Source organism: Grus americana, chromosome 6 (assembly GCF_028858705.1).
Source record: "Grus americana isolate bGruAme1 chromosome 6, bGruAme1.mat, whole genome shotgun sequence".
Classification (NCBI taxonomy): Eukaryota; Metazoa; Chordata; class Aves; order Gruiformes; family Gruidae; genus Grus; species Grus americana.
This window is the reverse complement of record NC_072857.1, coordinates 13411225-13431859: the sequence shown is the minus strand read 5'-3', so window position 1 is coordinate 13431859 and position 20635 is coordinate 13411225. Positions and strand designations below refer to the sequence as shown.

Here is a 20635-nt window from a genome sequence, read left to right as displayed (position 1 = left end):
GTTTGCCTTAGGAGAATGCATACTGCCTCCGAAATTAGCCCTTTGCCCTTGCATAGCTCCTGCCAGCCCAGTCACAAAGCTCTGGCAGCTCTAGCTGCTCCAAACCTGGATGGTTTGGTTTTCAGGATACAGTTCAACAGAATGCACTTTAAGCATTGTTCAGCTAATAAACCACAAACATCATGTATTTGTGTAGCATAGCTGGCAGAAAAGCCTTATAGATTTGTCTTACATTTCCTCTGCCCATTGCTTCTGGGCAGATGAACCTCGTCCTAACGGTCAGACCTGCGAACGCAGCCCAGCTCCTGAAAGTCACGCTGGGTCCCTTCCCTCAGCAGAAATAAAAATGCTGCAGGCAACAAAGCAGCCGTGCTGCTGCTGCACGACTGTCACAGACCCCTGCTCGCTCCCCATGGCGTGACTGCCTTCTGCAGGGCATGCTGGCGAGAAACAGTAACTCTGAGTACACCCAGGAAGCAAGACAGCGAGGCAAGGTACTGCCTTCACTGTCAAAATGGTGCAACGCTTTCAGCCTTGCAAAGCCATCCTGACAGAAGTAACTGCTTCCCTGCTCGCTTTAAAGAAACCAAAGCACAAGCAAGCTGGGGGTGTGTGCAAGCACTTGTGGGAAACTGGCAGCGATGCCACATTGTGGAGCAAGCAGCCCAATTTCCAGGTCTGTACCTGCTCACCAAGCCCTCCTCTCAGTCAGCACTGGAAAAACGCACAGAAAAAACCCACTTTCCAGAATCACTATCCTAAAAAACAGCTTTATGTGCTTTTCTCCTCCTTGTTCTTTAAAACAAGTTTCAAATCCAGGCCAGGCCCAACTCCAGACTTGATGGGTCAAGTGCAGGGTCAAATGTGCAGCCACAGAAAGGAGGTGACCCCAGTGCCCGCAGCTCACTGCGGACACCCATCTTGCTCTCTCAAAGTCCCGCAGCATTCGTCCTCACAATCCTGCCTGTTCTCTTCAACACATTTCAAGAAAATTATAAACCAGCATTTTTTTCCCCTGAATGGAGCAAAGACACGTGTAGTAGCTTCTCTGTAGCTGATCCTTTCCCAGCACAGGAGATCCACATAGTTACTGGCCCCAGACACTCAGGTGTGTAACTAGTCCAAGTCTCCCAGGACAGCCAACATCTCTGTCCCTGCCATATGCTTAATTAATGCCAGGTGAAAGAAGTGATGAGAGGCCTTGCTGCACCCTGCATGGGAGAAAATGTTTCACTTTAGCAATTCTCACTCATGCAGTTAACAATTTCCTCGGCTTGCTCTGACAGCTGCTGGCCTTGTGCAGGGAGGGATGTGCCTGGGTTAGCGGCGCCAGGCAGCAGCCCCATGCACAGAGCAGCCCTCCCCACCACCTCCGTTCCAGCAGCACCCTGGGGTGGTTCCCCACATATCTCTGGCCAAGAAGGTGCAGATTATTGCTGCCTGGAGTTGGATGTTTCTAGACTTTGTGGGTTAGATTGTAAACTCTGGAAAACAGGATGTGTTTAAACAGCATCTTGGACAGTGAAGGAGTCTGGTCTAAGAGGAGGACTCATGGGTGTTCTTGTGATCACATTCACTGCACTCCCGTTACCCGCTTGCCCAGCTTTTACCTGCAGCACCCTGCCCCAACACCTCACACAACACAGCCCTGCCCTGGCCGGCTGCATCACATAGGCGAAGTGAGAACCAAACACCCCAGCACTCTGAAGGGAAAGTTGGGAGAGGAGGAATTTACCAGAGCTACCCTCTACCTCGCTGGTGCTTTCCTTGGAGAGGAGAGGACGTCACTCCTCAGAGCCACGCACAAATCCTCCCTCGCACCATGAGTTATTTGCAGACAGGTTTTAGTTCCTCAGGGCTGCAGCCATTTTAAAAAGCCAGGTATGCAAGCAAATAGGCTTGTTACTGGCAAGAGCAAGTGTCACTTGCCCAGCCTGCTCTCCTCCTCCACTCAGGGCTCACAAGCAAGCACTAGCACTTGGACCACGGTTTGCAGCACACTCCCGACACACTGTGCAGCCTGGGCATCCCACAGCACATCTAACAAGCAAAACAAATAAGAAAAACATCAAACTGCACCTTTAATTTTGAGCGGTCTAACACTGCCAAATTCACCAACGCCTTTTTCTCTAGAGGTGAGCGTTGGCTTCATCATTCGTTTCTCCCCTCTATTTTGCAGCCAATTCTGCTTTTCTACACACATACACACCCACCCTTCCTCTTTTACTTCCAGTGCTTTATGTGCTGGGAAATGCTGTGCACTCCTAAGCCCAGCTCCCCTTCCTGAGAAACAGAGAAATCAGAATAAATGAGTGTAAATTAGTAGACTTTGCTAGCACCTAAGTGTTTATGAGGCTTGAAAACAGTGCTGCATACGTAGGTGTTCAGTAAACCAGCTCCACAAAGTTATTCATTACAAAAAGGCAGAGAGCTTGCAAGTTATGCCTTGAAACCAAAGCCCCAACACTCCCAGCAAGCATCCCAGTAAAACAACCCACAGCCCGCTCTAAAAATCAGTGGCCAGGAGATTTGCGTTTCTCTGAGATGAACAAACGACTGGAGAGCAAGCTGAGAAATAAAAATCCGTGCAAGGACTGAGGCATAGCTCATGACACAGCACGCCTGTCCACTTGCTACGGAAACTATGTTTGGCAAGTATCAGGTGTCTGAATTTCTGCTTATGTACATCTCCTGGGACAGCGGTATATTAATAACACAGGCAACCTAAAAACAGAAACTATCACCAAGAAAAGCTACCCTTCTGCTCAGAGTTCCTTGCTGTAGCCTGGGTATTGTTGTGCTTTACTCAAACAGCACAGAACTTTGTTTCCTTGCTTTTCAGATTTGCCATCTAAGCTGATCTCAATTGAAGGAAGGCCAATAAACAAAAGGAAGGGAAATGAAAATTACAGCAGGAAACAAACCTTATTGTAAGCCCAGCTTTCTTGCCCGTCTTCCCATCAAGGCTCGCACTGCCATGTGAATATGGAGAGCGAGCAGCAACCAGGGAGCTAGCTTAAAGGCACAAAGCTTTTCAAGAGATCTGCAGATGCGCAAGTCCCTGGAAGCTCATGCAGCTAGAGCGTAGCCCAGGCACAGCAAGCAGCACGAAAAGAAGCCATAGAGTCAAACATGGAAGAAAGCAGCAAGCTGACATGGGCTTCCAGGCAGGGGCAGAACACCAGGCACAGAGAGGAATACGGTAACAGAAGCCGAGTAGGAAGAAAGCAGCACCAGGTTCAAAATGCGGGCCCAGGGGCTGGAATGGGAAGCACAGGAAGGGAGCTGCTCAGGCTTCAGTGAGTGTGGAACTGCACTGGATAGGTTACTCTGGATAAGCTAAGTTTTCTTAAGAGCAGCTTTAACTCCACAGCCTTGGAAGGAGTATTTGTGGCAGCACCAAAGAAATGGGCATATTTGATTAATATCCATACCAAGTTTCTCCTGTACTCTTAAATCATGTTCGAGATGCGTTAGTCACACCAATGCAGCCAGTCCCAACCGCCTGGACTAGACAGGTTTCGTTATGAACCTGGGAGGTCATTTCCCAGGAAACCTTGTGCTGTGTTTGTCAGAGAGCAGCCTCTGTCCACACAACTGAAGCGTGCTGCCCCCCGGTGTCAGACTGCACCCAAGAGACAGAAAATCCAGCTGCATTTCTAGTTCATCATGATCCAACAGCCATCTTTATTTGCACAACAGAGTTATGAATATGGATTTTAAAAGAAAACTGTCCATTCTGGGCACATACACTTTGCTTCTCTTCTGCTGGTCTCTGTTGCATGAAGTCGAGGTAGAAAAGTTTTTTCAGAGCTGCATGGCAGTTACTAACAGATAAGCAATTTCTGCCAACCACTCTGATCACGTTTACCTCAAACCTTAGCTAAGGGTGTATTTTCCACAGGTCTGAGGTGTAAACACTGCCTATTTCACATCAAACAATGCACAGAGAAGAAAGCCTGCAGATGTACGCAGCAACACTGCTACTAAAAGACAAGGATTGTCAGTGACCATCAGGCTGGTCAACAGATTTCCCTAACATGCCTAAGATGACCAGCGTTTGATACAAAGATGCGCTCATCCAAGTGGCTTCCCTGACAGTTCAGAGCTGCAAGGGAGAACGATCTAATTTGAGTCACCAAGAGAATGTCATTACGATCACATGATTATTCAAGTCATCAGGCCAGATAGGACAGAATTAGACAGGGCAATGGTTCAGATTTCTTCTCCTCTGCCAGGAGTTTGAGTCTTAAAATAGCTAAGGAATTAGCGCCAGCCACCTACCTGAGCAGCCAGTTATTATCACCTGGGCTTTCCTCTGAAATCTTCTGCCAAGTCTGACCTACAGCCAACAGTGCAGTAGTAGAGAGTGTTTCATCTCAGACGATTAAAGATCAAGGCTAAGTATGTGCCACAAAACCCAAACTGGAATTTCTGCAGGTCTCAGATTTGCAATAAAAATCCACATTCAAATTGCACAAACTGCATTTCAAACAGGACTGGATAACTGCAGTCCAGCTACGACAGGTTACATTGGAACAAGAATAAATCTTGATGCACGACAAAAAGCTACACTCAATTCTCTGAACTCATACTACTGGTGACAAAACCCAGCCTTCCCATTCCTCATTCACCCACCCAGGTGCTTATTACAATATTGTGATGTGCTTATCACCCCCTGAAGCAGAAGATACCCTTGTTTCACACAGGCAGTGAAACAAAAATAGAGGGACAAGATGCTGCAGAGCCCAAAGAACAACAGAACTAATACAATCCAGACTGCTCCGATTACTGATGAATCTTCTCAGAGCCTTGCTCAGTCTGAGAACAGCTGTACACAAGCTAGCTGTCACCATTTGCTCCTCTCCACAGTTCAGCAAGAAGTCACTCGAAAGCCAACCACACTTTGCAGGTCCTTGAATGTCTTCCGAACCAGGCAACAGCACATTTATGGCACACAAAACCCCAGAGAATTAATTAGCAAGTTACCTTTGCCTGGTCAGCCCAGAGGTAAAGCAGTACCTCAGTACATGCACACCTGGGACCTCTGCAGCATGAAACACCTTTTACACAAGTCTGTGAGGAATGAAAGCACAGCTGTGACTCCGGTCAAGCCGACAGAACAGTCACCCTACCTCCTCCACAGCAGGATACACTCTCAAACACAAATCTTTTGCCTGCATGGGGAAAGGAATGGGAATCTTGAATGCAAGTGACTTCAGCCGTCTCCCTGTGTCTCTCCTCACCACCTTGGCTTTCCAACCTCACCAGGGCTTTCCAACTCCTCTGCAACCACTCCACATCCTGGCAAAGCCAAGTTCCCCAGGCACTGCTGAAAGTAGTGTTGAAATGCACTGCCTTGCTCAGGCAGCGTGGTATTCTGCCTCTGCCCTGGCCAGCGCAGTAGATGTTGATTGATCACAAACAGCAGATGTAATTCAAGGCATGTCTTCCTTGGGGAAAAGATCCCTCACCCTCTACTTGTGTAAATATGTGAGAACTCACGCACACAGACATTCAGTTAAACGGAAGAACCACTACCAAGAGCCAAGACAATTGAAAAATGATTAAATTTTTTTTTTATAACCCACCATTAATTATAAAATGTAAGATACAGCCCGCATCAGTAAGTTCTGAATGGACAGCCTCACGTTTTCTTTTGAAACAGTGAGCACTAGAGACAAGTTACAGAATTAACTGAAGGTTTTGGCACGGCTGTAGGCATGTCACAGCACGGGCACTTGTGAGCACAAAGTCAAGAAAATCTTCAAAGGCAGAGAAGACTGTAGGCCCCCTGACAGCTGAACAGGAGGGGGAGGATTTGTGAATAAATTCCTTGTGTAGGAAAGACTGAAACAGTCTAGTCAAGACGAACCGAGCCAGGGCAGCAGATCTACTAGAAGCTCCACCTCAACAGTTTTTGAGTTGAGGGAAAAGCATGGCTACAGCCATCAAAACGTTAAGTCTATTCCTGTTTCTTCAGGTTTGGTCTTTTTCTTTGCTGCTTCTTTGGTCTCTGCACAGCATTCTTAACACTGGCAGGGGGCAGTCTGAGAGTTATTTCATTGTCCTCTGTGTCACCATCCGCCTGAGCAGCTTTCCGGCGCTCGAGTACTGTTGGAGTGCAGACTGGAGTAGGGTCCTGAAGAGATCAGAAAAACACGATTCATTGCAAAGCATCTGCCAGAGAAAGTTGTCATTGCCTCTGTGGTACCACAAGGCACCTCAGTCCAGCTCTCCTTCAGAACTTCCACATGTTAGGGAAAATTGTTTTCTTTTTACAACTAGCTATTTTTGTGGACAGTATTTCTTCAGAAGAAAGTGTCACCTTCAAAAAAGTCTATGCGAAAGGCAAATGTAAATTAATTCACATTTTCTAACATGTCACTATGCACCCCTGCTTTCTAAACCTTGTATTTCCTGACTCAAAGCACTAAGAAAGCCAAGAGGAAAAGAATCGGGGCGGGGGGGGGGGGAGTATATTTGAGACTGGCATACAGAAATGCCACATTCAAGCCCACAGCAGAGCTGAAACATCCTGGCTTCGTTATCTAAGTAAGTTCTCAGAACTCAGTTCACTGAATGTATGAGTTATCCTGTCTTCCTTGTAGCCAGCCCTGTCCCAACTATCACAAATAAATCCAGTAACATTGAAAAAAAAAACCCAAAACCTCACAACAGCGATGAAATAAAACAAAACAGAAATGTTTTTAATACCCGACAGACTTTTCAGACTGTCAGTGCCCCAAATTTCAGCCCTGATGACCTGAACTTTCCTTTCATCCTACTGCTAGTTTTAGCTGGCATTAGTTTTCCAAACACTGCAATACCCTGCCTGGACAGCACAAGGAGGAGGGACAGTATTGTGTGTAAATGGGGACAGACAACACTAGACTGTATTAACAGTTCAACTTCCTTTTTGTTAAAACAGACTGGTGTTACAATGTAGCGCAGACTAACAGAAGGATGCCAGCAAGGAGATCATTTTGTACCGGTTTAAAGCAGAGATATAGGTGGTATACAGGTGACTGGCCCCCAGCACTCTGCGTTTTTCCTGCCTCAATTTAGTGCTGAACAGCAGAGGCTGACAGCAGACACACAGCTGCCTGGACGCACCTCGGGACAAGCACTGCTCCTTACAACATGCTGAGCAGAAACCTTTGCTGCCAAATACTCCCACAAGAGAAAGAACTGAGAGGATCCAACCACCCTCCCCCATTCAAGAGTGTTAATCCACCTCAAAGGAGCTACTTTTGGCACAAAAAAATCTCTCAACCAAATACTATCCAGGTTTCCAGGTGTTGAAATTAAATACAAAGAAACTGGTTGCAGACCTGAAACACCTGCCCCCGTGTGAATGGTGGGGCGTGGTGCTGGGCACCACTAGGACAGTTCAATCTTACCTGGCTGCTCAAAGAAATGTTCAGTTTTGACTTCTTGGATGTTTTAACTTTTTTTCTCTTTATGGAAAGCTCCTGTGCAGCCTAGGAAGCAAGACAGATCAGGTGGATCACTACGAACCTCCTTGTGTGAAGATGCAGTCACTTAACAGTCTATAGGTTTCTTTGCTTCATAACTACAAAATCTTTGCTACAGGAATTAGGTTTGAATTAATAAAATTACTTACAACACCACAGAGGCGATCTGGTTTGAGCAAAACCACCCAAAGCAATGTAAGAAAAGCTGCTACTGTGCATTTAAAAAAAATACCATGTTAAAATACGGTGCTTAAAATTCAAGTACTTCACCCATGCACTCTGCAAATGAGCAATACACTTGGTTAGCTTAGGTAAGGTCTAGGGATGGAAGCTCTAGTCTAGGGACCTGCCTTCAAACACCTACCCTGCCAAAGCCTCCCACAGGGCTTGGGAAAAGCCCCGTCACTCTTCTGTGATCTACAGACAAATGTGAAAACCACAAGATATCCAACTGTTTATACTAACAGAAGAAAATAAACGTCTTCACTTTGCTGTTACTTATTTACCTCTCTAAAGGTAAACCTGCATGTACATATAGTACAACCCAGCAACAGCACAACACTGATTTCCAGGAGCTTCTATACAGTTCCTAATGCAAGTAAGTCTCCCTGGTACTTTTTCACCAGTTCCACACGAAACATGATTTTCTTGTATTTAGCACAACCTTAGAAACATGTTTTGCATAAAACACTCATCAAAATGACGCCAAACTTACAAATCCTGGGAAGTCATAATCGAGTCCCTTTTCAGCCAGCCTCTTCCGCAGAAGCTTCTCCTTTCGCAGCAGTCGCTTTGTCATCTTTGCCTTCTGAACAAGTGAACGTATCTTATTGTACCGCCTGACCGCCGGCTGTGAAGGCTTCAGAAATATTTTGTTACTGTTTTTGAAGAGGTTTTCATGGACCCTTTCAGGAGATATGAACTGACCTGTATCATAAACACGTCACATCAAGTTATAGCAGAGCTACCCTTCTCACCAAATGTACTCACATAACGCTATTCAGTTCTTGTTACAACATTATCAGCTGCTACGGCAGAGCGCCAGTACAGCATTTTACGAACACAGAAGATGGAATGTAACTGAATATTCGTAAGCAAGAGAACTGATAATGCATGTATGGAAGAAAAGAACACTTTTTCAGTTTCGCCCAGAAAACAGAGAAACTTGCTTTTCAAAAGTTAATGCATATATAGCTCATAATCCTTTACAAAGCAAGCGTTACTATCACCACATCCGAGAAACTTGCTAATTTAATTAACCTTTTAATCAAAAAAGCCCCTTGTGCCTAACTAGACAGACAGCAGCTGCAGCAGTTACAAATGACAAAGAATTTCCACATTAAAGGAACTGTCTCCACAGCAAACCCCACTGCTCTCCGAGATTTCATGTCACATGATTACACAAAAAGCATTATCAGCCTAAAGGAAAAAAGCAGTAGTGAACAAAAGGGTGCTGGGGATGATCTTTACACGTGAAAAAAGAAAAAGTAAGAAAAGCCCAGCCCCACAGAAAATCCTTTTTGGACAAAACGTCATTTAAAAAAACCCAGATTCTCCAAACAGTCCAAAAAAATAACACAAATAACTATGAATTTCCTTCGCACATTAGAGGACTTAGACTTCAGCTGATACTTACACTTTAGCAGTCTTTCAGAAAAGAGGTAGTTGTTCATTGTGTCTGCAACAATCTTAGCCACATCATCGGACTCAAACTCTATAAATCCATAGCCTTTGCTAGCTCCCGTCTGCAAGCAACAACAGAAAGAAATCTGAAATGATGCTGTCATACCTGAAGAACTAAATTCAAATTATTTTATGCTTCTGCAGTCACAGTCCATTCTCAGCTAAATGTTAAGTAATTTCATAAAATTCAGTGAAAACATGAAAAGCACTAGATTTAGTTCTAAAATGGTATGATATTATTTGTAAATATCTATTTGCATATAAACCAAACTGTTCACCAACACTTGCTTGTTAAAAAAAAAGCTGCTCTGCATTGCTGTTGCTGTGTTGCTACCAAGAGTATACAGCAATATTATAGTGCAATGATAAATCCAGAAATGAGAAGTTAAACTTACTGAGCGCAAAGCAACAAGAAAGCTAAAATGGAATCTTTTCCATAACAGTTCACATTCTACCTTGTGTTAGTGTATTCTGGCAATGCTTCTCACATAAACGCGTTTACTCATGGAAAAAAGGGGCTACATTAACTGTCACTGAAACTGCTCATTTGCAGTTATAGAACCATAGAATAGTTTGGGTTGGAGGGGACCAACCCCAGAGACAACGCCTGGTGAGCTATCAGCCTGATACTCGTTTTGGAAGCACTATTTTTAGGACAAGCCGTTATGCACGGTGCCCCCCTCTGCCCACTCATGAAACTGCAGCAAAGTTTTCCACGTGGTGCGCACCGAAGGCAGAGCACCAGGCAGACAGGACCGGCACACGGAGCTGCTGAAAACACCTCGGAAAGGAGTTAATTCTGTCCGCAACCGGCAGCCGGGGGGACCGAGGGGCGGAGACCAAGCGGCCGGGGCCGGGCCGGCGCGGAGCTTTACCTTCTTACTCCTCGAGAGCCGGAGCCGCGTCACCGTCCCGAACTGCTCGAAATACTGGTAGATCTGCGGCTCGCAGAGCCCCCGCGGGAGGTGCCCCACGTACACCACGCCCGGCGTCAGCTTCTCCTGCGGGGCACAGAGCAGCCGTGTCAGGGCTGGAAAGCAGAGGCCAGGCCAGGCCAGGCCAGGCCGCACCCGCCCCCACCCCACGACAGCGCCCCGCTCACCTTGGCCGCCCGGTTGTTGCGGACCCGCTGCACCTTCTGCTGGACCTCGCGCTGCAGCCGCGGCTCCAAGGCCAGGAACGACGACGACGCCGCGGGCACGGGCGCAGCCACCTCCGCCGACACGGCCTCAGCCGCCGCTGCCGCCATGCTGCCCTCCCCGCCGCCGGCGGAAACGCGTCACTCCCCTTGCACGCGGTGTCGCGCGGCGGCAAGGGTGCACAGGCGCAGAGCAGCCGGGCGCTGTCTCCTAGCAACGGGGCACGGCGCTGCCGACAGACCCGCCCCACGTCGCGTAGCAACGCGGCGCCGTCACCAGGCAGCGGGGCCTTCGCGCGGCCCGACGTCGTCGTCCCCGGGGCCCGGCCCTGCCACACCGGGAGGGGGGCCCTGAAACACGGACGCCCACCCCGGGGCGAGCGGCTCCCCACGGGCACCTGCCCGCGCCGCCACCACCTGACTCCTCTGGCCGCTCAGGCAGTGCGCGGGGCAGCCCGGCGCGGCGCGGTCAGGCAGTGCGCTGGGCAGGCGCCGCGCCGGCGGCTCAGAAGGCCCCTTTGTGGGTGCGGGAGGCCCCCGAGGCAGGAGGAGGCGGTGGGCACCATGTCGGTGAGCGATATGTTCATCGCGCTGCAGGGCGTCCTCACCGCCGACCAGGACATCCGTGAGGTGGGCGTGGGGCCGGGCGGGCGGCAGGCAGGCAGCAGGCAGGCGGCAGGCGCGGGGTCTCGCGGTCTTGCCTGGTCTGACGGCGCCCTGTGTCCGCAGGAGATCCGGAAGGTGGTGCAGGCGCTGGAGCAGACGGCCCGGGAGATCCTGACGCTGCTGCAGGGCGTGCACCAAGGAGCCGGCTTCCAGGACAGTGAGTCCCGCGCTACGCCTTCCTCGGGAGAGCGGGGAAAAGCCGTTGGGGGGGGGGGGGAAGTACCCACAGGGTACGCAGGTCCCTCTGCCACGGGCGCCCCTTTTTCCAGCTTCCAGTCGCGCGTGGGGCTCTCAGAGGCGGTGGGGGTGCGCAGCTGGGAGGTTTCAAGCCGGGAAACACCGTTCTTCCCCTTTCTGCCCTTCCTGGCTCAGCGTTTCACTGTCTTAGCGCAGAAGAGCGTGTTCTTTTCACAGGTGCTCACTTTCTGGACTGTTGAATTGGCTCATAGGTTTCCCACTGAGTGACATGCACGTAGATTTTTATATTCTGCTAATTCTAATGGGACCTGTTGGGTCTTTGTATCTCCTTCCTCACCTCTTCATGCCACCCCCAAAGAGCTGTGATGCTGGGGGGTGTTCAGGATGGTGTGGAAAAGAAGGAGGGATTCCAGTCTGGTTTGTACGAGACCAACTGTGTGTGTGTGTGTATATAAAATCTGCTTAATGTTGCAAAATATAAAGGGCATTTGCAAAGGCTGATAAAGCAGGAGCTGTCCTTGATGCATGTGTGAGTGGCAACTGGAATTGTCCTGCTGGTTTTGAGGTCTGGGTTGCAGGTAGCCTGGTTCTTTGCTTTCAATCCAAATTTGAGATGTTTGATATAATGTTTCTGGGCCAACCTGTTTCCTCTGAGGCATGAGAATAGCACTGCAGACTTAGATACCAAATGGGCTCTTTCTGCTCTCCCACCCCCATATTTAGACTTACTGGTGAAACTATTGAAATAAACAGGTTTTTCCCCTTAAATATGTCACTTAAAAGCTATTTTTTCAAGTCAATGAATATCTCCTGAGAAGAAGCATCCATTCTGACTTTCCTGGGAACTCTTGAGAGGAATCTGGGGAGACACCTGGCAGGTGCCCTTTGAAGGTGAATAGAAGAATGAACCTCACCAGCTGCTGTTTTATTTACCTGCAGAGCTGGCTGGTTGTTATCAGCCTGATGATGTTCACCAGCACACTGGTGACTTCTCTGGCCTCTTAGAGGGTACGTGTTTAGCAATGTGCAACACCTGAGGTTTGAACACTGCTGGCAAGCACAACTTCCACCTACTAAGGAAATCTGGCAGTGCTAAAAATTAAAACTGCTAATTGGCTAATTTATGCAAGCATACACTCATTTTTCTAAGCTAAGTAAACCTGTGGATGTTCTGACAGTTGTTTTGTGTTGGTATCAACTTCAGGGGTTGCTTTCCAGCATTTACTAGTAGTGACCTGTGTTTGGCTCAGTATATTTTCACTTGATTTTTAATTCCGGGTGAGAGCTGGTCCTGGAACTTGCAGAGTCTGAGAAGAGATTTGAAATAGTTACAGGTTAAAAAAAAAAAAAAGCTCAGCTTATAATTCTTGTAATATCAAAGATAATGCATGCTTAATAGGTTAGGAGTTAACTCATGATAATAGACCTGTCAGTTTGTCATCAATTTCAAGCATAATAAAGTCAATAAAGGCTTAGATTATTAAAGGTTTACAGCAGAATAATATAATGCCAGTTAACAGAAGGATTGTTAGGGGGATAAATAGCACTTGTCAGGTGTCACATATTTAGACTACAGTTTTATTTGATAATGGTTGTAGTTCTGCAGTGCAGTGCTCTTAAATGGCTGTTTGGCTTACTACAGCATCTTGTTTGAGTCAGTACCACATTTTTACTAAGAAACTGGAATGATTCTTCCTTAGTACATTGAAAAGGGATAAACAATGACTCTTGTATCTGTCAGAGAGAGGATTATTCATTGCAACAGAATTCTGACTAGACTTCGTAGCATCAAGATTTTTTAGCCTTATATTTATTTATTCCAAGATGCAAGAAAAACTAGTAATAAAATGTACTGAACTGTAAAAAAAACCCCAAACCTGTATAAACTAATAACTAATTAATAAAAAAGCAAAAATACTATTAATTACTACAAGTTCACAGGTGATAGAGTAAATAATGATGCTTGGTGGCTGCAGCTGGATTGCTGTGGATGGTTTAAGCTGGTGGTGCTGCCAACAGAAGCTGTTGACTGCTTGTGCCTCCTCCCTTGTGCCAGCATGAGTGGGAGATGACTGACTTTCTCCTGTAGCCTACTGGTTGATCCTTTGTAATTATTCTTGCATCATCAATCAAGGCAGAGTGATGAAAGCTCAAGGAGACAACAGATAGCCAGTGAAAACAAGGAAAGGATTTGCAGCCGGCTGAGCAATGTGTCCTACCAAAGAGAAGGATAAGGGGTGGCGTGAGCTCTGTTTATAGAACTACAGGATAGTTAGAAGTTCAGTGGAGGGCAGTTTCCTCTACTAGTCGGTGGTATTTAAAACGTTATCTTGCACAATGCCTTTCCTTTGTTCCAGGGGAACTTAAAATACCTCTTGGCTAAACCTGTTCTCACTGTTTTTCATCTAACTTGTTTTACTGTGGGGCAGCCGCCTACCCACAGACAACAGCTGTTTCACAGTGCCGGCTTCTCTGTGGTCTCTCTCTGCACCGAGCGTGGGACTGCATTTAGCTGTGGGATGAGCACTTTGAGTCGTAGCCTATGTTCAGCTGTGGGGAAGGGAAGGAAAGCCAGCAGAGCCTCAGGCCAGCAGCCTCCAGAACAGGGTTAGAGGATCTCTCTTTCAGCTGCTTCTGCTCCCTGTCTGAAATGGAGTTTGAGAACTGCTCAGAAAGCTGTTCAGGGCAGCGTGTGCTGCAGCCTGCTGCTAGCTGATGTGAGTCTGAGTGACAGGTAGGGTCTTCAGAGGCTGAAAGTTGGTTTGGTATGTCTTTGCTCATGAAACACGTATCAAGTTTAGCAAAACATCAGTGGTGATACCCAAGGATGCACGAGGACAGTTTGAAATTGGGAATTTGTATGTGTTGTTGAGCACTGTTGTCTGAAACCTTACTGTAAAGATTGTTTATTTTTGTCACAGGTTCCTTTGGCAGAAGCGAAAATGCAAATTTATTCCTTACTCTGTCCCCTACTGCCAAGTGACAGCTTACACGACTGAGGCAGACACCAGAGTTTGAGGATGGTGTTCAAAGGGCAGCTGTCAGTGAGCTTCATGCATTTCTTTCATTCTGGCTACCACACAGAGCACTTTCACCTTCCGCTTCCTGAAGCTTTTAAGTGCCCTATTTTATTTTTTTTAAAACATAAATGATTTTTTATTAATTGAAAGAAGTTTTTTAAACATACTTAAGTGACTCCTAGTAGGGCTTTTTTGATAAAAGTCATTCATCAAAGCTTTCAGATTTAGCTCCTATGGATCTTGTTTAAATAATCCTAGATTCTATACATCAAGAAGCAGGAGACACTGTCAGGTTGATCTTCTGCCTTCCTTGGGTTGTGACCAGGATTTCTGAGAAGGCTGCAGTTCAGAAGTACTGGTTTGATTAGTTCTGTCAGGCCCTGGTACTGCGGGTGCAGCAAGGCTGTAACTCGCATCAATAAACAGGAGGTGGCAGCAGGTGGTACGTAAACAAGACACCATTTCTCTGCAGATACATTGCACAGGCTAAAACCCAGTTCCTTCAAATGCATTGTTTAAAGCAAGAAATGCAGTTTCCTGATGTTGCCCCTCATCTAACCTAATTCTGATCAATAAGAAAAAAGTATCGTAAGATTCTAAAATGGAGAAAGAAAAGTTGCTGTTCCTTTGACTGTACAAGTCATTTGGCGGTGCTGCTTGGTGTGTGTGCTTTCTTTGGGGCCAACTGTGTGCAGTGCTGTTCTGTTCCTTGTGACCTGGTTTGTTGCTGCTTTTTCTAAACCACTGCTTTAGGGCGCTCTCCAGAGCGTCTTTTTTCTCTTTACAACACCTGTACAACCCAACTAGCTGCCCCTTTCTCTTACTTCATCCATGCAGCTAAAACTAAAAGTATCCCATTACGAGCTCACACCCTGATCTCTGCTGTGCCCTCCCGTAGCCCTGCCACTCCAGAGTGCTGCTGCGTGGGTGGGCTCATAGCATGGGGCTTTCACCATGTCACTGCTCTTGCTGGCTCCCTCCCTTGCCCCCCAGTATCCATTGCCGTAGTCTCAGCTCTCCTACATTTAGACCCTAGAGTGAAATTGCCCCTCTGCTCCCTCAGACGAGGTCTTACACTCAGTGCCTTTTTTGGCCTTTCTCCATCTCCACGTCACCTCTCCTTCAGCATTGCTTGTTTGTCGCCCTGCTCAGTGCGTTGCCAGGCTCCTTTGGTTCATCCCACAGACAAATACCACATCGGCTCTGTGTTTCTCTGTTCCTGCCTCTGTCCGTCTTTATCCCCTGTTGCCTCTTGGTCTGTAGGTTGCGTGACCTTTGCAGTGTTTTCTTCTGCCAGTGCCCATTACAGAATGGGTTCTTCATCCATGACTCAGGTTTTATAGCAGCAGTAATTATTTGTGATTAGCAGTGATTCTTAAATAACACTGCGGCATCTCAGCTCAAGTTCAAAACTAAGGACTAGAGCAGATTAGACAGACCAAAACTCGGGAGTATTTCTCCTCTGCCTGTGTGACTCGTGGTACGACAATGAATATTTCTTAGATTGATTTGAACGTCAGTAGACTGTCTTGGACAACAAAGGAGCATAAACAGAGCTGTCTGCACTAGAAAACTCTCTGTTCACAAAACCCTGTTCTCTGTCAAGTACTGAATGTTGTGCTGTTTCTTTTTCAGTACCAAAGAAATGTCAGAAAGCTCGTGAACACTTTGGTACAGTGAGAACACAGCTGGAGTCTCTGAAGACCAAGTTTCCTGCTGATCAATATTACAGGTGTGCAGGATCACACACAGCCAGACATGGATATGGGAGTTGCCAGGGCATATGTGGCATCATTACGTTGGAAAAATGATTTCAAGGTTTATGGGTCGAATGCTTCTTTGTTTGAGAAGTAAATCATTGTAGAGAAGTGTGAGGTTTTTTATCAGCATAGATAAAAATGCTTTTGCTCAAACACTCTATAATTTTTCACTAAAAATATACAGTATTTAATTCTTTTTCTAGAAACTCTTTTTTAAAAGAAAAAGGAAAGTTTAAGAAATGGATGTTCTATTGGAGCTGCCCTTGTTTCTGGGAGCAGAGCATTTGCTGCTCCATTAATTTCAGTGAAGTTAGGTTTGGGGCATTTCTGAAAACAGAGCTCTAAATCTGTCATGAAATGGCTGTTTGATACTGCAGATACTAAATGAAGTTGTCACCTTTGTGTTTTGTTTGCTACCAGAAGGGGACGGTGTCTAGCAAGAACATTTCCAAGAACAACAATCTTGTCAGCTCAAATCTGCTGAGGGAAGATGGGAGGGAAAGCCCTGGTTATCTTGTGGGCATGACAACCTGAAAACCTCTGTGAACTGAGTAGGTGTGTGAGAGGTGTGAGCAACGCTAGTGTCCAGTGTAGTGTCCTGGGGGCGAAGTTCTGGAGTACCAAGGAGATGACTTTAAGCTGGTGTCGTTTTGATAAGCCAAAATATTGCAAAGTGCTATGAGTAAAGGTGGAAACCATCATGTATACATAATGTATGCTTGTTGCCTAACGTTCCAGTAATAGATGTTACTTGCTTATACCTTGACTTGGTGTTTTCTTCAACAGATTTCATGAGCACTGGAGGTTTGTGCTTCAGCGGTTGGTGTTTCTGGCAGCATTTGTAGTCTTCTTGGAGTCAGAAACGTTAGTGACCCGAGAAGCTGTTGCAGAAATACTTGGGAGTAAGTTAATGTTGTAACAGAAGAGAAAAAGCTTGTGACATTTTTAGATGTTGTAGCTTTCAGAGGTACAGGGAAACAGCAGAACTTAATGTCTTCTCAAGAAATAGATTCCAAAATTTACTGGTGTTGGATTTCATTATGTAAACAACAAATTCTTTTAGAAGGTGAAAATCAGCAAACATAATGTAAACAAAAGTATTTATTCATTAATAAGTTCTTCATCAACGAAGATCGCTCATTCAAATTGCATAAATCTACCAGAAGAATAATACAAAGATGAGAGCTTATTTTTCTTACTTTTTGCTTTTGGTGTTTAAAAAGTGTGGAAAAAAGATTAAATTCTTATGCTGTAAGAGAATTGTGTCCTCCCAGAGCAAAGGATTTGAAAAAAAATCAGGAAAATACTTTTCTAAAAAAACAACTACAGATCCCTCTCTTATATATTAATGTAAATGCAGTTGTTCTGTTGGATCAGTTATAACCTGTTGCACGTCCAGTTGAGGATGTACGAGATACTGCCTCTTCTCAGCATTTTGATACAGCAATTAGATCACACACAGGAGAAGGTTGACTTTTATTTTGTAATAATGTTTCATAAATTTGAGATTTCAAACAAATATTTGATATTTCAAACAAATGCAATTTCAACTCGCTGGTTTTGCTCATGTTCAGTGCTACCTGATTGCCACTCTGTTTTTCATCTTAGTCGAAGCTGACCGAGAGCAGGGCTTTCACCTGGACATTGAAGACTATCTTTCTGGTGTACTAACTCTCGCTAGTGAGCTGGTAAGGAAGATACTCAGGCATTTATTTGGATTGAAACTGACTTAAAAAAAAAAACAAGTAATGTGTTTTGTAAATTTCCCAAGTTGTTCCTGGAAGTTATGGTACGCAACACCTCGATCTGAACTTCTAGCAAACTGCCTCTCTGTATGCCAGAGTTGTTCCTCACTGATATTTTAACATTTAAACTAGACGCTTGATTGAAAATCCAGGATTGTTGTCAACAAAAGGCAGATCCAAGTATAAATAATCTGCCTGGAACAAAACTGCTTCGGTTGCTCAAGTAACTGATGGGAATAGTGATGTGATTTGGGTGGGTTCGGTTCCTCTGCTGATGTCTTCCTGTGCGTCTTCCTCTTGTAGGCCAGACTGGCAGTGAACAGCGTCACGGCTGGTGACTATTCTCGTCCTCTCCGTATCTCAACTTTTATCAATGAGCTGGATTCTGGCTTCCGCCTCCTCAACCTGAAGAATGACTCCCTGAGGAAACGTTACGATGGCCTGAAATATGATGTCAAGAAAATTGAGGAAGTAGTTTATGACTTGTCGATCAGAGGACTCAATAAGGAGGCAACAGGTGGTGTGGGTGGAGAGAAATGAAGGATGCTCATTTTAACAGCATCATTGATTACCTCAGATGGTTGCCAATTTAGGAAGCATGCTAGCGAAGTCTTCCTACAGTAGTTTAGAAGAACTGCAGCTGAAAGCTGCTCTCTATTTTCTTACAGAAGGTGTCGTACGGGTGTTAGATCTCAAAATGTTTTGTAAAATCATGTCTAGATTAGGGCAGGAGGCTCTCTGTTTCCAGTGGAATTCCTCCGTCAAAACACATGGTGCCGTTCTGTGCACAGCAGCAATAGTAGTCCATAATTCCCATGAGCTGAAACTCTCATTAGTTCTGTAGTGTTGCTTCGCTGCTCTGGCAGTGATGTGCTTCAGCTGTCTCTGCTCACACACCTCTAAAGATGTGTGCACAGCACACAGCTTAGTGCAGTTACATGTGATGTTTTAGAAAACACAGTGTGTAAATATCTCTACGGTTTTTTAAGACACTGATTTTTTTTCCTTTGCCTTTTTGTTTCTTAAATTTTCACCTACGTCAGTAAGTTGAACAGATGTGCATAACTTTATTAAGCAGATCTTCTTAAATGGCATCTGTTAATGTATCCCCCTTAACCAAGAAATTAGTGAAAATATTCCTGAGAATTTCTCCATTGGAACTGGTATATTGCACCCAGGCACATCTCTGTTTCTCTCTCTTTCTCCTTTTTTCCTTTCCTCCAAGATTTCTGTTGCCAACGAGAGCAAGGTTTTTTCAAACGTCTGCTTTCACTGGCTCGTGTTTGTTTTACTGACATGAGTAAATGCTGAGTTTTAATATGATCATTTGCCTTGAGAACTCGGTATAACCAATTTTTATTTTTTTTTAACTACGAAGGTTTCCAAATAGAGATGTGTTAACTGATAAACTACAGGTAGCACCTGAGTTTTAACAACCTATATAGGCCACAACTGCACCTGTGTCCTGGGATTAAAAAAAAAACCTCACACTGACACTGCAGTTCATGCAGTAAAATGTTTGTATCTTCAGAAAAGGGGAAGTAACTAGTTTCAGATACTTTGCATGTAAGATGTTTGCAAACACCAACAGCCTCTTTTGTTTCTGTAAATGGACAGGCTCGTACCTCCCAGGGTATTGCTTGTCCTAAATGACTTTGAGTTTTCTCATTCTTCTACTTCAGCTGGTGCAGGAGGGCTAAGGAGAAAAACTAACTGCTTTAGGAGGAGGGATATTTGCAGAGTCAAGTTTGTGGGGTTTGTTAGTGTTTCATTTTGTTAGCAAAGATTTACCACTGTTTCAGTTAAGGTTTGGTTTTGTTTATTGGAAGAAAATCGTTTCTTGGTTATTTTGGCCAATAAAAGCTGTTCTTTGATTTTTGGCCATTTGGTAACTTTGCCTGTTGTCTGATTATCTGTCATGTGCTTTCCCTTCCTGGGAGCCTACCCTGAAATATCAAAATTTAAGTTCAGCCTCCCACTGCACTTGGACAATAACAGGATTCCTCGCTTGGCTGTGTGCTGTTCAGTGGCGCACTCATACCTGCTGGCGAGTGGAGCATAAGTCAAGATTTCATAGGCACTTTTTAAATTTTGACCTGTTTCACGAAGTAAAACAGGAGCAGTATGGAGGAGTTTATCTTACCAAATCCAAGATGTGACAAAGTTCATCTTCAGAGCATCTCCTAATCTTTCATGTTTGTACTCATCCTTTGTATCTTATGTCACATAATGTATGGAGATGGTAATATCCCTCTTTGACAGCTGAAGAAGATGAGGGGGTAACTTCCTGAGCCCTGTGGCAATGAGACCAGCTCTCAAAGTAGTTCTTTGCTCTTGCCTTGTGTCACTGCTTGCATCTTTCTCGCTTTAACCCTGTGGAGGTGGGAGGAAGGAAGGAGCTTAAGCCAGTTCTACTGCCAAAACCAGAGACTTGTGAAACAACACCCTGCAGCTCCGAGACACAGCCGTGCAGACCAAGGTCACACAGGAAATGCGTGGGAGCAGGGGAATTGGAGAAAGGTTTCTTGAGCATCAGTCTGATGTCTTTTGGGTTGGAGGACTCCTGGCACGTGGGACTGGGATGTGAGGCCACATGCAGGGCAAGTTTCTGGTTGCAGGGCAGGTGTTCAAGGCTTTGCGCTGGCTTCCGTCCCAGGCACTGCGGTTGCATTTGGTCATGCAACAGGTCTGCTTCCTGTCGTGGGATCCCATGTGCCTAACACAGCTTTCCAGTAGATTCTCAATCTGCCAGCTCTTGGATCTTACTTGGTTTCCAAGAGCTGGTGGAGATAGAACAGCACTGCACCACAGGTGCCAGGGTGCATATACTGTGGGAGGGACAACTGGAAGAGCAAATCTCTTACTTAGGGCTCACAAAGTCTGCAAGGTGTGGGATCCTTCTGTCTAAGGCTCTGTGAAGATCAAGTGCCTGAGAAAGAGATGTTCC

At 45.6% G+C, this 20635-nt stretch overlaps 2 protein-coding genes across 2 annotated transcripts; one reads left to right on the top strand and one right to left on the bottom strand.

Annotated features, from left to right (window-relative positions):
* Positions 1 to 3669: 3669 nt before the first annotated feature.
* Positions 3670 to 10457, bottom strand: NIFK (nucleolar protein interacting with the FHA domain of MKI67). The gene is given in 7 exon segments (XM_054829270.1): positions 3670 to 6001; positions 6004 to 6142; positions 7404 to 7484; positions 8194 to 8405; positions 9115 to 9223; positions 10037 to 10162; positions 10264 to 10457. Coding segments are annotated over 7 exon segments (864 nt in total). The 5' UTR covers positions 10411 to 10457; the 3' UTR covers positions 3670 to 5951.
* Positions 10458 to 10570: 113 nt separating this feature from the next.
* TSN (translin) lies at positions 10571 to 19580 on the top strand. Its single transcript, XM_054829271.1, has 6 exons — positions 10571 to 10929; positions 11029 to 11122; positions 15819 to 15915; positions 16730 to 16845; positions 17552 to 17631; positions 17992 to 19580. Exons 1-6 carry the CDS (start codon positions 10864 to 10866, stop codon positions 18226 to 18228), a joined length of 690 nt encoding a protein of 229 aa, XP_054685246.1. The 5' UTR covers positions 10571 to 10863; the 3' UTR covers positions 18229 to 19580.
* Positions 19581 to 20635: the final 1055 nt, after the last annotated feature.